This window comes from Eretmochelys imbricata, chromosome 10, assembly GCF_965152235.1.
Source record: "Eretmochelys imbricata isolate rEreImb1 chromosome 10, rEreImb1.hap1, whole genome shotgun sequence".
Taxonomy (NCBI): domain Eukaryota; kingdom Metazoa; phylum Chordata; order Testudines; family Cheloniidae; genus Eretmochelys; species Eretmochelys imbricata.
The window spans coordinates 25,510,419-25,528,839 of NC_135581.1; the positions used below are offsets into that span (position 1 = coordinate 25,510,419).

An 18,421-nucleotide genomic window follows, 5' to 3' on the forward strand; every position below is an offset into this window, starting at 1 on the left:
TGTTAAATTCCTGGTCCCGCTAAACATTTACCTTTTTATGTATATTTGAAGACTGTTGTTGGGCTCCTCCCCGTAGCTGTTATCTCCTCAGATCTTCTAATCTTTTTAATTGGTCCCTCAACTCTTAAACAATTTTTGTTGCTCTTTTCTAGACTTCCTTATTTTGTCTGTATCAATCAAATCTATTAAATTTTTTTAGTCTGGCTCCCCTCACCACTGTATCTGAGCGCATCACAAATATTAATGAATTTGCCTTGCCAACTCTTTAGTTATATATGGAAATATTATTAGCCCCATTTTACATATGCAGAGCTGAGACACAGGATAGATTAAGTGGCTTGCCCGAGGTCTCTCAGGAAGTCTGTGGCAGAACCAGGAATTGAACCAGATTTTCTCAGTCCTGGTTCAGTGCCTTAATCACAAGACCCTACATCTTTTTATTAGACTGCATTCACTTCTGGGCAGTACATCATCTACCTGCTTCTTGAGGTGATGTTTCTTCATTTTTCTGCCCAAAATTGCTTTTTTTGTGTCCCTAACCTATTACAAGCTCTTGTTTAATTTGCTCTCTGCTATTGCCACTATTCTCTGTTAACATTAATGCTTCTTAAATTTGTTTCCCCCGTTAAATATCTGCATTTGGGAGTTATCTTTCCCTGAGTACTTTACATTTTTCTAAACTGAATCGCATTGCCTGCCCATATTTCCTAATCCTTTTTGGTTCCTTTTTATAATTTCTCTGTTGTCCTTGACCCTTCCAAGTTTTGAGTAATCAGTGAAATTAGTTAGCATGTTGTTCAGACCCTCTTCCAGACGATTAATGAAGATGTTAAATAAGAATGGATCTCGCACTGATCCCAAAAGCCTCCACTGTACACACGCTTTTATTTTTGTCCTTTCTACCTTCACATAGTTTTCAAACGTATACAATCAAATTGGAAAAAAAAGTCATTTTTCAAATAGGCTGTATTATTGTACAGTATATGTCAAATCCTACTGTGATGATTGCATACCCATAGAGTGCATGGTCATTGTTTGAAGGAATTATTGAACTCTTTAGCATATTTCCTTTTTAAAATAATTATAAATGATTAGAAGAGTTTATAGTGAGCATAATCAATTGATTTTCTTTTTCTACTGTGCTTTGGAGAACCACAAATACAGGTAAGTAATAGTCTTCACAATAAACCACAGTAGGAAATTTGTGTCAAATTATTCTGCTGTGTTAATTGATTAGGTCTACGAAACAAATCTGAGCAGGAACAAGTGATGACTTGAACAATATGAGCAGGAAACACATTTTCTTAAGTACTAATTGAACTAAATATTTTGTAGGCTGTGTACATGATGCCCACAGAAGGAGATGACTCATCCAAAAGTGTTCCTTTAGCATTGCAGAGAGTATTCTATGAACTTCAGCACAGTGACAAACCAGTAGGAACTAAAAAGCTAACAAAATCCTTTGGGTAAGTGTCAGAAATTTAAAATATTTTTTAGAATGTAGCAAAGTTCTTAATAAAAATTTTCCACATTTCTGCTAAAAAGTACTTTGCTTCGTGTAAAAATAAATTAAGGATAGCTTAGAGAGTTATAGAAAATAATCTGATAGCGCTCCATGGTTATTCTTTCCTAATATGACTTTTATTAATATTTCTTAGTTTACCAAAAAATCACATTTTTCTAACTGACAGCACTGAGGTCAGCTGAACTGAAAATCAAATGTTTCCTTGTACGTAACCATCAGCATCTACAGCAATAAAGATTTGGTTTTATAATTTATCTAATGGATGATGCATTTGGCTAAACAGAATACAGAGTGGAGTTGTGTACTTAAAATTGTAAATGGCATATTGGGCCTTGGACAGGTCCCTTTTTATCAAATCTATATCATATAATGAAAAATAATAATGTCTTTCTAAACCTTTAGTGACTCTGCATTGATGACCATTGTAAAACTTACTTGTGACCAAGATAAGGTTTTTAACATGTACAGAGCACACATGCAGTACCAACATCCCTTTTCTGTCGCGTCTCACTATATCCTGTTTTGTGATTTAAAACATGAAATATGTATCTCTGTGGCACAGAGTAGATGTGCGACATCATACAAATTACCTTATTTGTATCCACCCCTTTCTAGTTCCTTCTCTTTGATTTTTGTCTCCCTCAGTAAACAGTTTCTAATGTCTTTTCAGTCTAGTACCATGTTGTAATATGTTCTGACAAATTATAATTTTAAATCTAAGATTATCCTAAATATATCTACCCTAAATCCACTTTGGTAGTGAATTAAAATAATTCACAATTAGGCACACACTTATTCCAGAATAAGAGCATCCACAAATGGAGTTGATCAGAAGTAGATAATCTTCTTTAAATTCATACCCTACCTTATTCCAGATTAGAGATTTGTCTACACATGGAAGTTAGAGGTCAAAATCCAGCAGAAACCTTTTAGTCTGCTGCTTTGTGCTTGTGCATTTACGTCACAATTATGGCTTCTTTCAGTGTGTTGGGACCATATTTGTAGTTATGGTATAAAGAAATTGAGATTAATTTTCCTTGTTTTACATTGTATTAGCCAACTAGTTTCTTGCTTTATTGCTTTCTAGATTGCCCATTCAAATAGAAGCATCTGTGGCTTTTAAAATAGGTTCAGATATTCAAGTATCTTTTCAGGTAGCTGCATCTCTGATGGTAGCCCACAGCACATTTTCATCACTTAACAACATTACTGAAGGAAACTGAGGTCCCTGACCACACTGTTTCTTGTGACATAAATCAAAATGCCGGGGATAGAGTCATGGGCCGGGGGACTGTTCTCTGGCACCCTGACCCTCTGCCCAGGGCAGGTGAAGGGTCCAGGGCTCCCCACAGCAGCCCCAGGCTCCCTGGGTGGCTCTTACCACAGTCCAGCTCCAGCTTCTGGCCTGCCCAGGGGTGGGAATGGGGGAGAGGAGCAGAGGGGGCAGGGCTTTGGGGGGAAGACCAGGAGCAGGGGGTGGGGCCACAATGCTGGTGGACTCCCCCCCAAAAAAATTCTACACAGATTCTCGCGCTCTGTGGGAGGCCCCCAAATTGGCATGGGCTCTGTAGGACCATGCATTAATCTGCCACTGCTACTGAGGCGCAGGGGTTAAGTTTGAAAAATTGCCATCTGGAGGGTCACTGCTTTTGGTAACAGACTTGGTCGCTCAAATACTGTGAAGTTGGCTGCAACATAAGCACTTAGATATGGCTCATTTTGTTTCTAACACTAGCTATCAGCTTTGGTTTGCTTCTTTCTTATAAGGTCAATGAAGTTTAGTATGGTGTTTATAACATTCCTCTTTAAGGCAATGTAATAGAGGGAATTTTTGCTTTTTATGCCAACTGTGACTTTGTAGTGGATTTCCACCAAGTTCAAAGGGAATTCTGACCTGGAGAGTACTTGCTACCTAACCCTCCACTTCTGAAGTCTAGAAGCTCTGCTCCAGTGTGGGCACGTGAAGCAGAGGGGACTCTGAAGTATTTGGGGACAGGCAAAGCATGTATTAGAGCCACTCACTTTTCTCTATCCACCTTCTTGGGGGGGTCCCTGGGAATGAGTCAGCCTTGCTGACCCCACTCCCCCTTTTTGCAGCAGCTTCTGAGCCTCACTCCCACTCCTCTCCATAAGGCACTTTTCCCTCTCTTCCACCCACTTTAAGGTGCGGTGTGGTAATTCTGCAGAATCTAGGTTTGACTTTCCACTGTAGCAAGTGTTGTCTTTGACCTGAGAAGCCAGTACTGCCCATTAGTTCTTAATTTGGAACATCTATTTGTGTTGCATTATTCATTTTAATGTTACACAGTAATCAGATATCTATAGAGATGTAATTAATCCTTTTCTATTTCACTTGCCTTTAATTTGACTAGTGGCTAAAGCCCAGAACTTGAGGGCAAGAAATCTGTTTTCAGGTCTTAGGTATGCAACATATTTCCCATATGGCCTTGGGCAAGTCACTTAACCTCTTTGTATCTCAGTTAACTTCATCTTTAATTTAATCTTTGTAAAGTTCTTTGAGATATTTGGGTAGAGGGGTATAGAAGTATACAGCGGTATATTATTCTGAAATTGTTAAAACTACAAGTTGTTCCATGTTTCCTCTACTTTAAAGTAAAACTAGTAAAGAAGTTGTGATATTTTAAGGTGGATTTTCAAAAGTGCACAGTTTTGACTTAACTCTGCTTCCATCTGTTTTATGTTTGGTGTCAATGGGAGCAGAGTTAGGCCAACACAGAGTACTTTCAAAATTCCAGTCTTAATGTCTGTCCTTTGATATATGTCTAGATGTGCGGTCTGCAAAAGAATCTCTAAAAGTGACTTCTTTTCAGAGAAAAAGTAATTCACTGTCAGTGAATTTTTTACAAATATCCTCTTATGTCCAGACCCTCACCAATCTTAAAACAAGAGAAAGTAGAATAAGATGTAGATATTAAGTGCTAAGAGCGCTGGTAATTTTAAGACAGGAACAGCAGGTGTTTACCTTTGTAGAAGACACTTGAGTGAAATACCCGATGGAGTATTTTTGTAACAAAAAGGGAGCATTTTTCCAGTCTATCTGGTTTTGAAAGTGGAATTATTCAGGATGCCAGTTTCAGATCTTCCTTTATCTGATTGTTTATTTAAACTCTTATTCTAAAATTGATTTATCAGAATATTTTTTTTAAATTCTGGATTTCTGCACTTTAATAATATAGTGATGTTATTACTTGTTTGTCTTATAAAGGTGGGAAACTTTAGACAGTTTCATGCAACATGATGTTCAGGAATTATGTCGAGTGGTAAGTTTCCAGCATCTCTTGTTGATATCTGCATATATACATGGTGTTGCCTCCTGGCATGTATTCCTATTAATACTGAAATTAATTCTTTATATTAGAGTAAACCAAGGCTTAGAGAGTTCCATTTTACATGGTATCTTCCTTTCTAAATATAGCATGAGCTTTATGTGGCCCTTTATATTTATGGACCGGGGGATAGGGGGACACAATTTGTAGGGGAAAGCAAAGTTTAGAAACAAAATATAGAAAACTTTTCAAATGTGCTGACTCTCCTTGTAAGGTCGCATTGGAGAAATGCCATTTAAAGGTGGCTTGGAAAGGAATGTAACAACTGGATTTACGCCCTTGTTTCTTTGATGAATAAAGATGGTGGGAGTGAATTTGGTGCTTTTTTGAATAGTTTCTCTCTCCCCTTGTTTTAAATTAGAAATTCAGGTTCTTTCTGGGTTGAAAGACTCTGACTGCAGAGTTAGTTAAATGGTGACAACACAAGAGCTAAACAAATTAGTTTACTTATGAGGGGAAAGGTATTTGTAGCCTATTTAAAACTCTGTTTTATGTTTGCATTTGGGGAAAGCTATACAACTTCAATGACTAACATTGTGGATAGAAATCTGTTAAGATTCAGCATCTTTGCTCCTTCAATTAAATGAAAAATGTTCACAGTGGTCCTCTAACAAAACCAGGGAAGTCCAGACTTTACATTCCTAATATTTCTAAAAGGCACAAGCCCAGTTTAAAAAAAAATCTTTTGCAGGTCACCTTTACGGTAGCCTCATTATGACTGCTCTTTTTTGTTTTATTGCTTTTTTGTTTACTGAGAAGGAAGATCCGTTTCTGTTCCATAAGCGGTTGGAGATTACATGCATTGCCAGTGATATAGTCATTTTCCACCTTCCAGGAAGAGTTTGAAGCTACTCTGCTTGTGGAGTTTATCCTGCTGTTCTAGACAACCACAGACTTTTGCAAAGCTTTTCAAATCTATGGGGAAATGGCATGGGGCTAGCCCTGGAAGGATTTGGGGGGAAAGGAGGACTTAAAGGATTAACAGAAAGGAGAAGCCAATGTCAAGTGATTAATATTTCATGATCACATGAGTAGCACAAGAAAAAGTGAAGTCCCCAAAGTTTCATCATTAAATTAAAATTATATACTTTAAGTAAACAAATTCAGAAAAAGGTAGTTCAGTCTGTATAACAGTGCAAATCTAATTTCTTTCAGTTGCTTGATAATGTGGAAAATAAAATGAAAGGCACGTGTGTAGAGGGCACTATCCCTAAATTATTCAGAGGAAAGATGGTGGTATGTATTTAGTCAGTTAACAATTTTTTACAAATAATTCTGTTATTTATACATATTGAAATCCTATCTTTGTTTTTGTTTGCAGTCTTACATTCAGTGCAAACATGTAGACTATCGGTCTGAACGAATAGAGGATTATTATGACATCCAGCTAAGTATAAAGGGAAAGAAAAATAGTAAGTGATATGTATTCTGTATGCACAAATTAAATTTTGGGGCTGATTTTCAGAAATGCTTCGCACCCACCTACCTTACTGACTTCAAATATATTTACAAGGGCTCATCACCTTGATCTCATAAGTAGGTGTCTTAGCATGAAGATACCTCACAGATTTTTCTATTTAGAACAGTGGTTCTCAAACTTTTGTACTGGTGACTCTTTCACACAGCAAGCCTCTGTGTGCCCCCCCCTCCGCAAATTAAAAACACTTTTTTGTATATTTAACACTATTATAAATGCTGGAGGTGAAGAAGGGTTTGGGGTGGAGGCTGACAGCTCGTGACGCCCCCATGTAAATAACCTCGCGGCCCCCTGAGGGGTCATGACCCCCAGTTTGAGAACCCCAGATTTAGAGATCTCCTGCTTGCATTGGCCATTTTTTCTTTTTTCCTTTCCCCTCATTTCTTGTTAGGGTCGTCTTGTATTTTAAGAGTTCGTCTATTTTTTCCTACTTACCATATGTACTTGTTCATTAGCCCATTTGTTTATAAGCCGACCCCCCAAGATGGATAGGTAAAAATAGTAAAAACTGTATGACCATTTCATAAGCCGACCCTATATTTCAGGGGTTGGCAAAGTTTGGCTCCCGGCCCATCAGGGTAAGCTGCTGGCGGGTCGGAACATTTTGTTTACCTGGAGAGTTCACGGGTACGGAGCCCCTCAGCTCCCTGTGGCTGCGGTTCGCTGTTCCCAGCCAATGGCCACTTCCCGCAGCTCCCATTGGCTGGGAACGGCGAACTGTGGCCACAGGGAACAGAGGGGCGGGCTCCATGCCTGCAGACGCTCCAGGTAAACAAAACGACAATGTATTAGATGTTCAATGATTTCATAGAGTTTAAAATCATCAAATTTTGGTGTAGACCAGTTTATAAGCTGACCCCCGTTCTTTGATGCGTCACTTTTTTACCAAAAATATTCCGCTTATTAACGAGTATATACAGTACTCCTCTTCTGATGTCATAATATTTTGTAATACCCTCAATTCGTTGCTTCTGCAATAGAAATAATGCCACAGTGGATTATGATTTAAGTATAGTACTCCTGAGGGCATTCTGCACCAAAAAATTAAAAATTCTGTGCCAAAAAGTAAAAAAAATTCTATGCACAATATTTTAAAATTCTGCAAGTTTTATTTGTCAATAAATAAATGCAGAGGCTCCAGCATGGCAGGGGGAGCACAGGCCACTGTCTGCATGAAGGTGGAAGATCACCCTGCAGCCTCCCTGCCCCTGGGACACAGACTCAGTGGTGAGGCTGCACCTGACCCTGACATAGCACAAGGCCTGGGCCTGCCCCAGAAACACAATGGGGCTCTCCCCCTCTGCACCAGGCACACTGGGTGTGGGGTAGGCAGGCTCAACCAGGCAGGATCCAAGTGTGGAGGGGCTCAGTGTGGGGGGGATCCAGGTGTGGGGTGAGAGGGTTCTGTGTGGGACAGTCTGGGTGCAGTCAGTGCAATGGGGGGTCTAGGTGTGCGGGGGATCTAGATGCACAGAGACCTGGGGAGGGGGTAGGAGGAGGGAGGGTTCCAGGTGCCGGGGCAATGGGACTCTGCAGGGGCTTCTAGGGGAAAGTGGTTGGGGCTCAGCGGAGGGGTCTGGGTGTGGTGGGCTCAGCATGGGGATCTGAGTGATGGTACAGTGGGGTGTGGGGCAGTGGGGGTCTGAGTGCAGCTAGTTAGGGGTCAGTGGCATGGGGTCTGGATGTGGGAGCTCAAGTTGGTGCAGGTGGGGACTTGGGCTCATCAGGATGGGAATTTGAGTGCAGGGAGCTCTGAGGCGTGGTCTGGTGCAGGGGTGGCAGTCTGGAGGCAGGCGGGCTCCAGATGCAGGGGTTGAGTTTCAGTGGGGTGGGGCTCAGGTCTGGAGGGTTAGGGGGGTTCTGGGTCTTTGGGGTGAGGCTTGGCGGGGGTTCTGGGTATGGGAGGTCCAGATGCATGGGGGTTGGGCAGATGGGGAAGCAGCTCCCATACAGTGACTCCTCCCCCTGCAGCTGAGGAGCGATGGGGGCAGGAAGCAGGGGAGGGTGCTGAGCTTCCTGCAGCTGGGGAAGGTTTCTGAGGGTAGGTTTGACACAGCCCCAGTTACTCCTTGCAGGGGAAGAAGTAGTCCTCTCCAGCCCAGCCGGGACTAGCAGTTGATCCTGGCTCTGTGTAGGAGCAACTGGCTGAGGTTTCCCTAGCCCTGCAGTGATTTACCTCTCCACCAGCTGCTCCGGGTGCCTGAAACAATGTACCTGCACAGCTGGGGAGTAGTGCATGACTGCTCTTGCAGCTTCCCTTTGTGTCCCTGTGAGAAAGTCATTTGTCTCGGGGAAGCAAAGAAATCTGCAGGAGCCATGAATTCTGCACACATGCAGTGGCACAGAATTCACCCAGGAGTATTATAGGCATGATCAGTAGGAGCAGATGAACTTTTAAGTAACACAGACCATTTTTACATAAAGACAGTCATGTTAATAAAAACCAAGAGAACAGCTAACTGAGTCAAGCACTGTAGCAGTTGCTAATTGTTAATTACACAAGCAAGTCATTGGCATGCAAGGCAAGAAATATAGAGCCACCTAAGTCTTCAGTAAACCAAGCAGATGGTTCACTGGGTTCCAGACATGTATTCCACTCGTGTGCACATGCACCCCAAAGCCAGAGAACTTTGCTTAACAGTACCCTTTGGAGAGGTGTTTGAGCCCTCAGGACCTTATAACCCTTCCCATGGCTTATGTAAGGGTGAGACTGCTCTGACCCCCATCAGTCCCTTCTCACAGTTTTTCCCTGGCAGAGGGCCTCATAGTGACTAAGATGTTGCTACAGTCAGCATTCAATGTGGCGGACACCTCATCTAAGATTATGTCCTCAGCTGTGAAGGGTTCCTTGGATGCAGAACTCAGGCATTGCTCCAGACATGCAGCAAATCATAGAAGACTTACTGTTTGATGGATGGTTTTTGTTATCTGAAAAGACAGATGAGACATTACGTTCTTTTAAGGGTGCCAGGACTATGTTATAGGTCTTAGGGATTTATACCCCGGCAATTAAAAGTTGTCATTATGGGGATCAGCAACAACAACAGCAGTTCCATTGGTACTCCCAACAGTATTTCAGACAACCTTCTTATTCTGCAAAGCAACTGGACTTCTCTAAGAGAAGACACAAGTATCTCAGAAGAATGCCCTCTGGTTCCAATTTTAACCAGCCAGCTCGTCCTGCGGCTGGCAAGCAGTCACATACTTATCAATGATACCATTATAATGTAGTATGGATAAAAGGAGGAGCCTGCTTCAACCAGCTTTGTCAAGAAGCAATAAAGTTTTGGCACTTTTGCATCCAGGATGACATGCCCACCGCCACACATTTATCGGGTTCTTGAAACCAGTTGTCTGATCATCTCAGCTGAACTTTCTCTGAGAACCACAAGTGGTCTCTGAAGAGCAATGTGGTGAGGTCCATCTTCAGGGAATGGGACATCCCATCGGTCAATCTGTACAACAAAGGATAACAAAAAAATGCCATCAGTTTTGTTCTCAAGCAGGACTCAGCCCAAGGTCTTTAACCGATGCCTTCCAGTTGAATTGAGGTGTGGCCCTGATGCATGCCTTTCCCACATTCCTCTAATCTTTTAGTTTGTCCTCAAACTGAAGTTGGACCGTGCTAAACTGATTCTTATTCTGCTGACTTGGCCAAGACAGTGCTTCTCCAACCTTCTGAGTCTGTTTGTTCAACCTCACAGATCTCTTCCTCTCCTTCCCGAACTACTGACCGGACACCACAGCCAAGTTGCATATCTGGTGCTGAGCGATCTATACTTCACAGCATGGATGGTACGTGTAAGATGAGGAAGAAGGGCAATATTCAGAAGCAGTTTGGTGTGTTTTACTTAATAGTAGAAAACTATCTACTAGGACTACATATTTGGCCAAGTGGAAGAGGTTTTTGGTGACGGAATTCAACCAATGTTAGCCGGTGTTTAGGACATTTAGGATTACTTGTTACATTTGAACCTTCAGGTTTGGCTCTTAACTTGTTGAGGGTTCATTTTGTGGCGATCTTGGCATTCCATCTTCCAATCCCAGGGAAGTCAAACTCCATGGTAGTGAAATTTCTGAAAGGTATAGTCCACCTGGAAAGGAAATGGTCCCATTGTTGGACTTTAGTACAGTACTGCCTGTCCTCATGTGTCCTCCATTTGAGCTGCTAGCAACTTGTCTGTTCTCTCTCCTCTCCGGAAGACAGACTTTCTTGTTACTATAAAATCTACAAGAAGAGTCAGCAAAATGCAGGCCCTAATGGTAGGGCTTCCATATACACAGTTCCTCAAAGACAGTTTCCTTGAGATCACATCCAAAGGTTTTTGTCCAAAGTCGTTTTACAGTTTGACTTTAACTAACTAGGTTATTTTCTTACCTGTATTCTTTCCTAAGCTGCACTCAAATGCAGATGAATAGTGTCTTCATATGTTAAGTGTCAGGTGGTGCCTTGCATTCTATCTGGAAAGGGCCAAAACATTTTGTTCATTATCTCGACTTTTTGTATTTTATGAGGGTGAGAACAAAGGTCAGCCAGTCTTTGCGCAGACTGTTTCCAGGTGGATAACTTCCTGCATTTCCACAGCTTTTGGAGTAGCTCAGACCACACCCCCAAAGAAATTAGGACTCATTCAATGAGAGCCCAAGTGAGCAACATTGATTGCATTTCGCAGTAATTTTTCAGTATTTGACATTTGTAGGGCTACTACCCAGTCTTTATACATATTTTTACCAAACATGCTGTTACCTTGGTATCTAGATCAAATGCAAACTTTGGGAAGGCAGTTATGTAGTCTTTCTTTAAATAAACTCCAAGCCCCAACTCCTACCGGTACTGTTTGTGAGTTACCTTAGCGGAATACATGTCAGCAACCACTCAAAGAAATGACCGTTACTTACCTGTGCAGTAACTGTTGATGTGGGATATGAGATATGGGTGTAGGCATGTATTCCACGACCTACCCCTCCATCCCTTGTGCTTATGAGTCTCCAGTCCTAGATTCCAGGACTGAATGAGACTGAATGGGGGGTTGAGATGGTGCTGCCTTTATATAGCGATAAGATGGGCTACAAGGGCCAGAGGATGCGAGCATCACCCTCATGGGTACGGCTGAGCAAAATTCTCCGGTTTCAGTGCACTAGGTATTTGCACACCTGAGTGGAATACACATCTGCACCCCATCTCGAAGAACAGTTACAGCACGGGTAAGTAACTGTCTGTCACTCACAAAGTGAAGTGAGTGTAGAAAGCTAGTGGATCATTTAATGACCTGATTTTTAAATCTGTCATTTTAAAATACATTTTAAAATCTATATTTGTTCCCTCTAATTCCAAATAAGTCTCAATCTATTGTTTGAAATTCTTAAGCAATATAACATATTTTTTCACTGTACAAAGACAGAAATTTTCAATTAGACTTGAGCAAATTTTGCAAATTATTTTGCTCTTTTTTTAAATGTTTTTGCCAGGGCTTTGAAGCAGAGCTCAGAACTGGAGCACGGAACAGCGGAGCTGCAGGTTTTTGCCTGGGGCTGGAGTAGAGCCCCGGAGCACAGCTCCAAAGCCCTGGTTTTTCCATTGAGTCTGCACATTGTTTTAGTAAACTTCTGTTTTTTCCTTCTGTTTCTCACTTAGTATTTGAGTCCTTCATTGATTATGTTGCAGTAGAACAGCTGGATGGTGATAACAAATACGATGCAGGAGAACATGGCTTACAGGTATAAAATTCAAGAGGAATTACCGAGTTTTCTTTCCAGATCCTTGATAAAGAGTTTCCAGCGAGAGCTAGCTATTGAACTACATTGATCAAAAGTGTTATGAAATTCATGCAAACTTGCATTAACTGATTGTGGTGGCTTCCTTCGAAGCAAGCTTGTGTATATTTTGTTAATTCTTGTTAAGTTACTTTGAAATGAAGTCTTCAGCAATGCAATTTGCTTTTCCCTATGATTTTGTAATAAATTTTTTTTCCCAAAGAAGAAATTATAACTTGCATTTAAATTTAGATTCTATTTTTCAACTGATATTTGATTTCGAGGTGGCAATCCATTCAACTACTTCAGTAAAGTTAGTCCGTATTTGCATGCGTATCTATATGCCACCAACAAACAGGAAGGAGCACCAACTGAAGTTGCAGAATATTTTTTGCCATTCATCTGTTTACATCAGTCCATCTCTCTCTGGCTTTTCAGTTTCACTTTGCCTACCACAGTGTGAAAAGCAGAAGTCCTTGTCTAAAACTGGTTTGGTTAAGTTGATTTTTTTTTTTTTTTTTTTTTTTTTTTTACTACAAGCATAACTCTTGTCAATAATAGTTAAAAATAAATTGGAAAAACAAAAAATATGTAAATGCTCTTCTTGTGGTAAGGTGTTGCAGCCTAACAATGTCTGACTTGTTCACTGCCCTCTTCTTACGCTTGTTACGTTATGTCCGAAAACAGTGTCTTTGGCGATCCACTGTATGATCTACATCTTGACTCTTCTGTCTTCCCTGTTTAGTAAGGCCTCTCTGAAGTCACAAGTTTTACCTGAGTTCTCCCAAGACTGCAGTAGCAAGAAGTAAAAAGACAAGCTAGCTATAATGGGAGGACCTTTCACTCAGCAATCTTCCAGCACTAGCTGGATCAACCTCCTTGAACTTAGAAGTTTCACTGGTGCTATATTGCATCTATATACATTTTTTTATTCATAGGCAACTTTTGTTAATTGATTCTTAGTAGTTCATTGCGATGTTACAATGCATTTGCCTTACTTATTGCTCTTGTTTTACATAATTAACTATTTTGTTCTAAGTGCTACTGCAGTAGCACCTGGGAAGCTCAAGAGGGTACGAAAGTACCAAAAAGTTATGAAATATCCTTGTTGCCCCATCTGTATATTGTGTGGTGTAGATGAAAGCCCATATCGTACAAACTAATCTGAGAAATGAAATTTATGGGTAAAAATTATTTTGCTTGAGTAGCTTAAGAAGACAAAGTTAGAGTCTGAACCTTGCATTCTTTTTCAAACATACAGGAAGCAGAGAAAGGTGTGAAGTTCCTAACATTGCCACCGGTGTTACATCTTCAACTCATGAGATTTATGTATGACCCTCAAACTGACCAAAACATCAAGATAAATGATAGGTAACTCTTTTGCCATGATAAAGTTTGAACTTGTTGAAATACAAAATGGAAACTATTTTGCCCAAAGTCTGGCTTTTGGGTTTTCAGTTGATACCAGCAGGGAGAGGTACATGAAGACATATGCTGAAGAAAGCTCCCAAGAAATAGTTCTGATTACATGCATTGTTGACTTACGAATGTTTAGTGTTCTGATTGGCAAATTCAGCTGTTTATTAAATATTGTTAAATAATGTGAAATAAGTAACAAGTTGTTTAGTTTTTTTTAAATGATGCAGTTTTATATAGAACCTTGTTTACATCATATGGGTATCAAAAAAGTAAGAGAAGTTGCAGTAGTGTAGTATGCCACTGTTTTTAATACATACCAAATTCCTGCTGCAAGGATAAACAGAATTACTGGGTCTTCCCCACTCATGTCACCTTTTTCTTTTACCTGCACCACACACGCTCTAGTTCAAGATGTTCTTAACACAAGTAGATGTACTGTTTGAAAAAACCTGTAATTTCTATTATGTGGATTTTGTACCAGCCAGGTACACCTCTATGAAATGAGTTCTAGACACTTGCAAAATTGTTTGCAAATTAATTTACTATTTTCCAGCAAAAAAAGAAATTGAGGAAATCCATACGTTAGAATAATTGGAGAATGTTATGTAGTATGGTCTGGTGCAAAATAACAATAATGTTCTAGTCAAAAGGTACCTAATCTAACAGTTGCATTCTTGCAGCACCTGCAAGGAATGGGTTGTTGAGCTAGATTCTGTTCTCATTTACATTTGTGGTAAATCCAGAGTAACTTTTTGACTTCAGCTGAGTTATTCTGAACTTACACTGCTTTGTAACTGAGAGCAGAATCTAATCCCTTGTGGAAACAAAGATTATTTATATCCCATATTAACAATGTAAAATATGCTGCTTTACCCAGTCATTGCAGTTAATCTCAGATAAAAATGATGTTGTAATTTGACTTGTTCAATTATGTACTGTAACTTTCTTTAGTGAAGTTTGTAAGTGTAAATACATTTCAGCATAAGAGTATTATTCTTTTAACTACAAGTAAAAATACCTCACTTTTTTAAAATTAGGTTTGAATTTCCGGAGCAGTTGCCACTTGATGAATTTTTACAAAAAACAGACCCCAAAGATGCTGCAAATTACATCCTTCATGCAGTACTAGTACACAGTGGAGATAACCATGGCGGACATTATGTTGTTTACTTAAATCCTAAAGGGGATGGCAAAGTAAGTATTGAAAAAGCAGCCAAACTATTTTGTTTGTTTGTAGAGGTGTCTTATTCTGTCTTTTGAGGCAGTTGAAGCTTCTGTCATGGAGTAACTCAGAAACCTGCAATTAAGATTCCCATTGCTGTTTAGTGTCACCCTGGGAACCTTTTGGTTTCCAGGAGTGGGGACTACTAGAATACTTGTCTTTGAAACTAAGTTCATTTTCTCCCATACAGTGCTTGTTCTCGGAAGAGTTTATTAAACTGTTTCTGTCTCACTCAGCTTCTAGTCCCACAGACTTAAGGAAACTTAATTTGTACAAAAAATCTTTATCTTTTTCTGTTTTAGTGAAGGTACTAACAGTTCGAGGCATTCGGGGCCTCTTGCCCACTTAGGGAGGAGCAGCCTCATGCTTGCCTGCTGTTGGTTGGCTTGTGGCCAAAAAATTTAGCTAGGGCAGGGGTGGCCAACCTGTGCATCCAGAGCTGCATGTGACTCTTCAGAAGTTACTAGGCGGCTCCTTGGACAGGCACCGACTCCGGGGCTGGAGCTACAGGCGCCAACCTTCCAGTGTGCCAGGGGTGGGTGCTCACTGCTCAACCCCCGGCTCTGCCACAGGTCCTGCCCCCGCTTCACCCCTTCCTCCAAGGCCCTGTCCCTTCCCTCCCTTGAGCCTGCCACACCCTTGCTCCTCCCACTCCCCCTCACAACCTCCTGCACACTGTGGGAGGCACGGGGAGGGAGGGGGAGGTGCTGATCAGTGGGACTGCCGGCAGGTGCAGTGCAGAGCTAATGCGGGCTGCTGACGTATTACTATGTCTCTTTGGCAATGTACATTGGTAAATTCTGGCTCCTTCTCAAGCACAGGTTGGCCACCCCTGAGCTAGGGGAATCCTTCCAGTCACACACATCAGTGTGTGCAGCAGGAGACTGCCCAGCCTGACTTCTGTCTTTACTGTCTGTAATACATATATTTAAATCCAGGAAAAAGTTAGGGAACTGTTTCTAACATCGCTGATTCAACACTCTGATGACTTGATATAACTGGAAGTTTATAGGTCAGGTACATCTTTCTTTGAGATATTTGCATTATGTGCCCCATAAAATGTTTTTGAGCAATTAAATTGCTTATATTTAAGAGGAGAAAGATTCAATGTAAATTTACTGTTTTTCATATTTCCCCTTTAATTTTCACAACAGATATTTTACAGATAAGGATGAAGTTTTGGGATGTTTTATTTCATATTTGCCACAGTATGTTTAAAATTTACAAGTTTTAAAATTTGGATACTTTTGTGCACCACTTGCTTTATATTTCATTCTACAACAATAAATCAGCATCAGCTATCTGAACTTCATTGTAGTAATGAAATATATTTGGATAACAGATCAGATTCTGTTAAGGTAAATAATAATTTGAATAGTTTGGCTAAAGATTGCTGTTTTACATAAAACAGGCTCAAATATTTAATTAATAAAACATCAGAAATGTAAGGCCCTCTTTACTTTTTGTAAGAACAGAAGGTTGCACAACTTATGTTGAATCAGTGGGATATTGTTAAAAAATTATTCTGTCGCTTGGAGGAAAAGCGTTTTATATTTCAGTCACTTCAAAGAGCAAAAAAACCTGACTTCCCATTTCTTGCATGTAATTTCAGTCAGTTAAGGTGTGAGTTAATTTGAGTCAAGAATAATTTTTTTGTATCTTTAAATAATTCACTTTTTTCCCCAGTGGTGTAAATTTGATGATGATGTTGTATCGAGATGTACAAAGGAAGAAGCAATTGAACACAATTATGGAGGTCATGACGACGACTTATCCGTTCGGCACTGTACTAATGCTTACATGTTGGTTTACATCAGGGAATCAAAATTAAGTATGTATATATTTGTGTGTCTTTTTGTGTGTGAATGTTGATTAAACCCAGATATTTAAATGCAGAGGTTTGTGGTTATCTTTGAATCCTAAATTATTGTCATCTTTCACCATATGGTGAAGCTTCAGAAAGCTGCAGTTAACCTTGGAAAATGTTAGTGTTTGACCAGTCTTTATTGCAGCTTCAAAATCAAAAATGTCTTTAGCTGACATAGTGGTGTCATAAGTGTACACTACAGTACTTCACTTTCTCTTCACAGTAATTGTGTAATAACCTTGATTGTATTTTGAACAGCAGAAATGGAGTACCATTATTTTAATGTAACTGAACCTTAGTGACGAGAACTAGATCTGGCTTGATATATGTACATTTGCGTGTCAGTAAAGATTTATAATCCTAAAAATCTGACATTTAATTGAATCCTTCATAAGGATAAGATATAAATCATGAAAATGGCGTAGTCTAGCCTAGAGTAGAAAGTTCATCCTGTTCCAAAATGTAATGATGCTATATCAGATAAACAGTGGTTTTAAAGGTGTGTAAAAGCTTTCCTTAGCTTATTATCAGAAATAGTTGTGTCCCCATTGCCCCAGGAATAGTCATGAGTGTGTATGAAAGCCCTGTTAGATATAAATTATTGTAATATGACATCACAAACCCACTTTCTTTTTAGGTGAAGTTTTGCAACCTGTCACAGACCATGATATTCCTCAACAATTAGTAGAACGGCTACAAGAAGAAAAGAGAATAGAGGCTCAAAAGAGGAAGGAGAGGCAGGAAGCTCACCTCTACATGCAAGTGCAGGTCAGCTTTCAAACAGAGTCACTTAAAACGAACTTCTGCTTTGAAATTTGAAGATAGTAATATTGGCTTAATAGTAGTCAGAATTCTAGAAAACAGACATGTCCATCTTCTTTAATTCAATATTTCTAATGTTAAACCACCCAAATCAAAATTTGGGTTCTCTAGTTGTTTACTTATTGTTTGGTGTGAACCACCAGCTTAGGGCTTGATCCAACAACAGTTCTTCTTTGAGTAGATGCGGCTATGTATTCCACTTACGCGTGTGCATGCCCAGCACACTGGAGCCAGAGAATTTTGCCTACAGTAACTCCTCTCTTAACGTTGTAGTTATGTTCCTGAAAAATGCGACTTTAAGTGAAACAATGTTAAGCAAATTCAATGTCCCCATAAGAATTAATGTAAATTGGGGGGTAAGATTCCAGGAAATTTTTTTTCACCAGACAAAAAACTACTTTTTATATATATATAGCCCCTGGCCCCTCCCCGCAGCCTCAGCTCACTGCACCGCCGGCGCAATGCTCTGGGCGGCGGGGCTGCGAGCTCCTGGGGCAGCGCAGCTGCAGAGCCTGGCCTGACCCGGTGCTCTGTCCTGTGCAGTGGCATGGCTGGCTCCAGCCGAGTGGCGCGGATGTAGAGCCACCAGCCACCGGTGCTCCAGGCAGCACGGTAAGGGGGCAGGGAGCCGGGGGGGTTGGATAGAGGGCAGGGGAGGTCAGGGAGCGGGGATGTGGATAGGGGTCAGGGTGGTCAGAGGGCGAGGAACGGGGAGGGGCAATCAGGAAATGGGGGGGTTGGATGGGACAGTCAGGAATGAGATGAGGGGTTGGATGGGGCAGCGTGGGGCAGTCAGGGGTGAGGGTTCCGGGGGCAGACAGGGAGCAGGGTGGAGGTGGATGGGGCTGGGTTCCCGGGGGGGGTCATCAGGGAACAGTGGGGGTTGGATGGGGCAGGAGTCTCAGGGGAGGGACAGGGGGTGGGTGCCGGGCCACGCCTGGCTGTTTGGGGAGGCACAGCCTCCCCTAACCAGCCCTCCATACAATTT

General features: G+C 40.9%; 1 protein-coding gene across 1 annotated transcript in view; it reads left to right on the forward strand.

Annotated features, from left to right (window-relative positions):
* Positions 1–18,421, forward strand: part of USP7 (ubiquitin specific peptidase 7) — a 102,272-nt gene that overhangs the window by 54,713 nt on the left and 29,138 nt on the right. Inside the window, exons 7-15 of the mRNA XM_077829103.1 lie at positions 1,336–1,466; positions 4,752–4,806; positions 6,028–6,108; positions 6,194–6,284; positions 11,985–12,067; positions 13,365–13,474; positions 14,560–14,716; positions 16,431–16,575; positions 17,249–17,379. Coding sequence (XP_077685229.1) covers positions 1,336–1,466; positions 4,752–4,806; positions 6,028–6,108; positions 6,194–6,284; positions 11,985–12,067; positions 13,365–13,474; positions 14,560–14,716; positions 16,431–16,575; positions 17,249–17,379 — 984 coding nt within the window. The remainder of the gene's footprint in view (positions 1–1,335; positions 1,467–4,751; positions 4,807–6,027; positions 6,109–6,193; positions 6,285–11,984; positions 12,068–13,364; positions 13,475–14,559; positions 14,717–16,430; positions 16,576–17,248; positions 17,380–18,421) is intronic.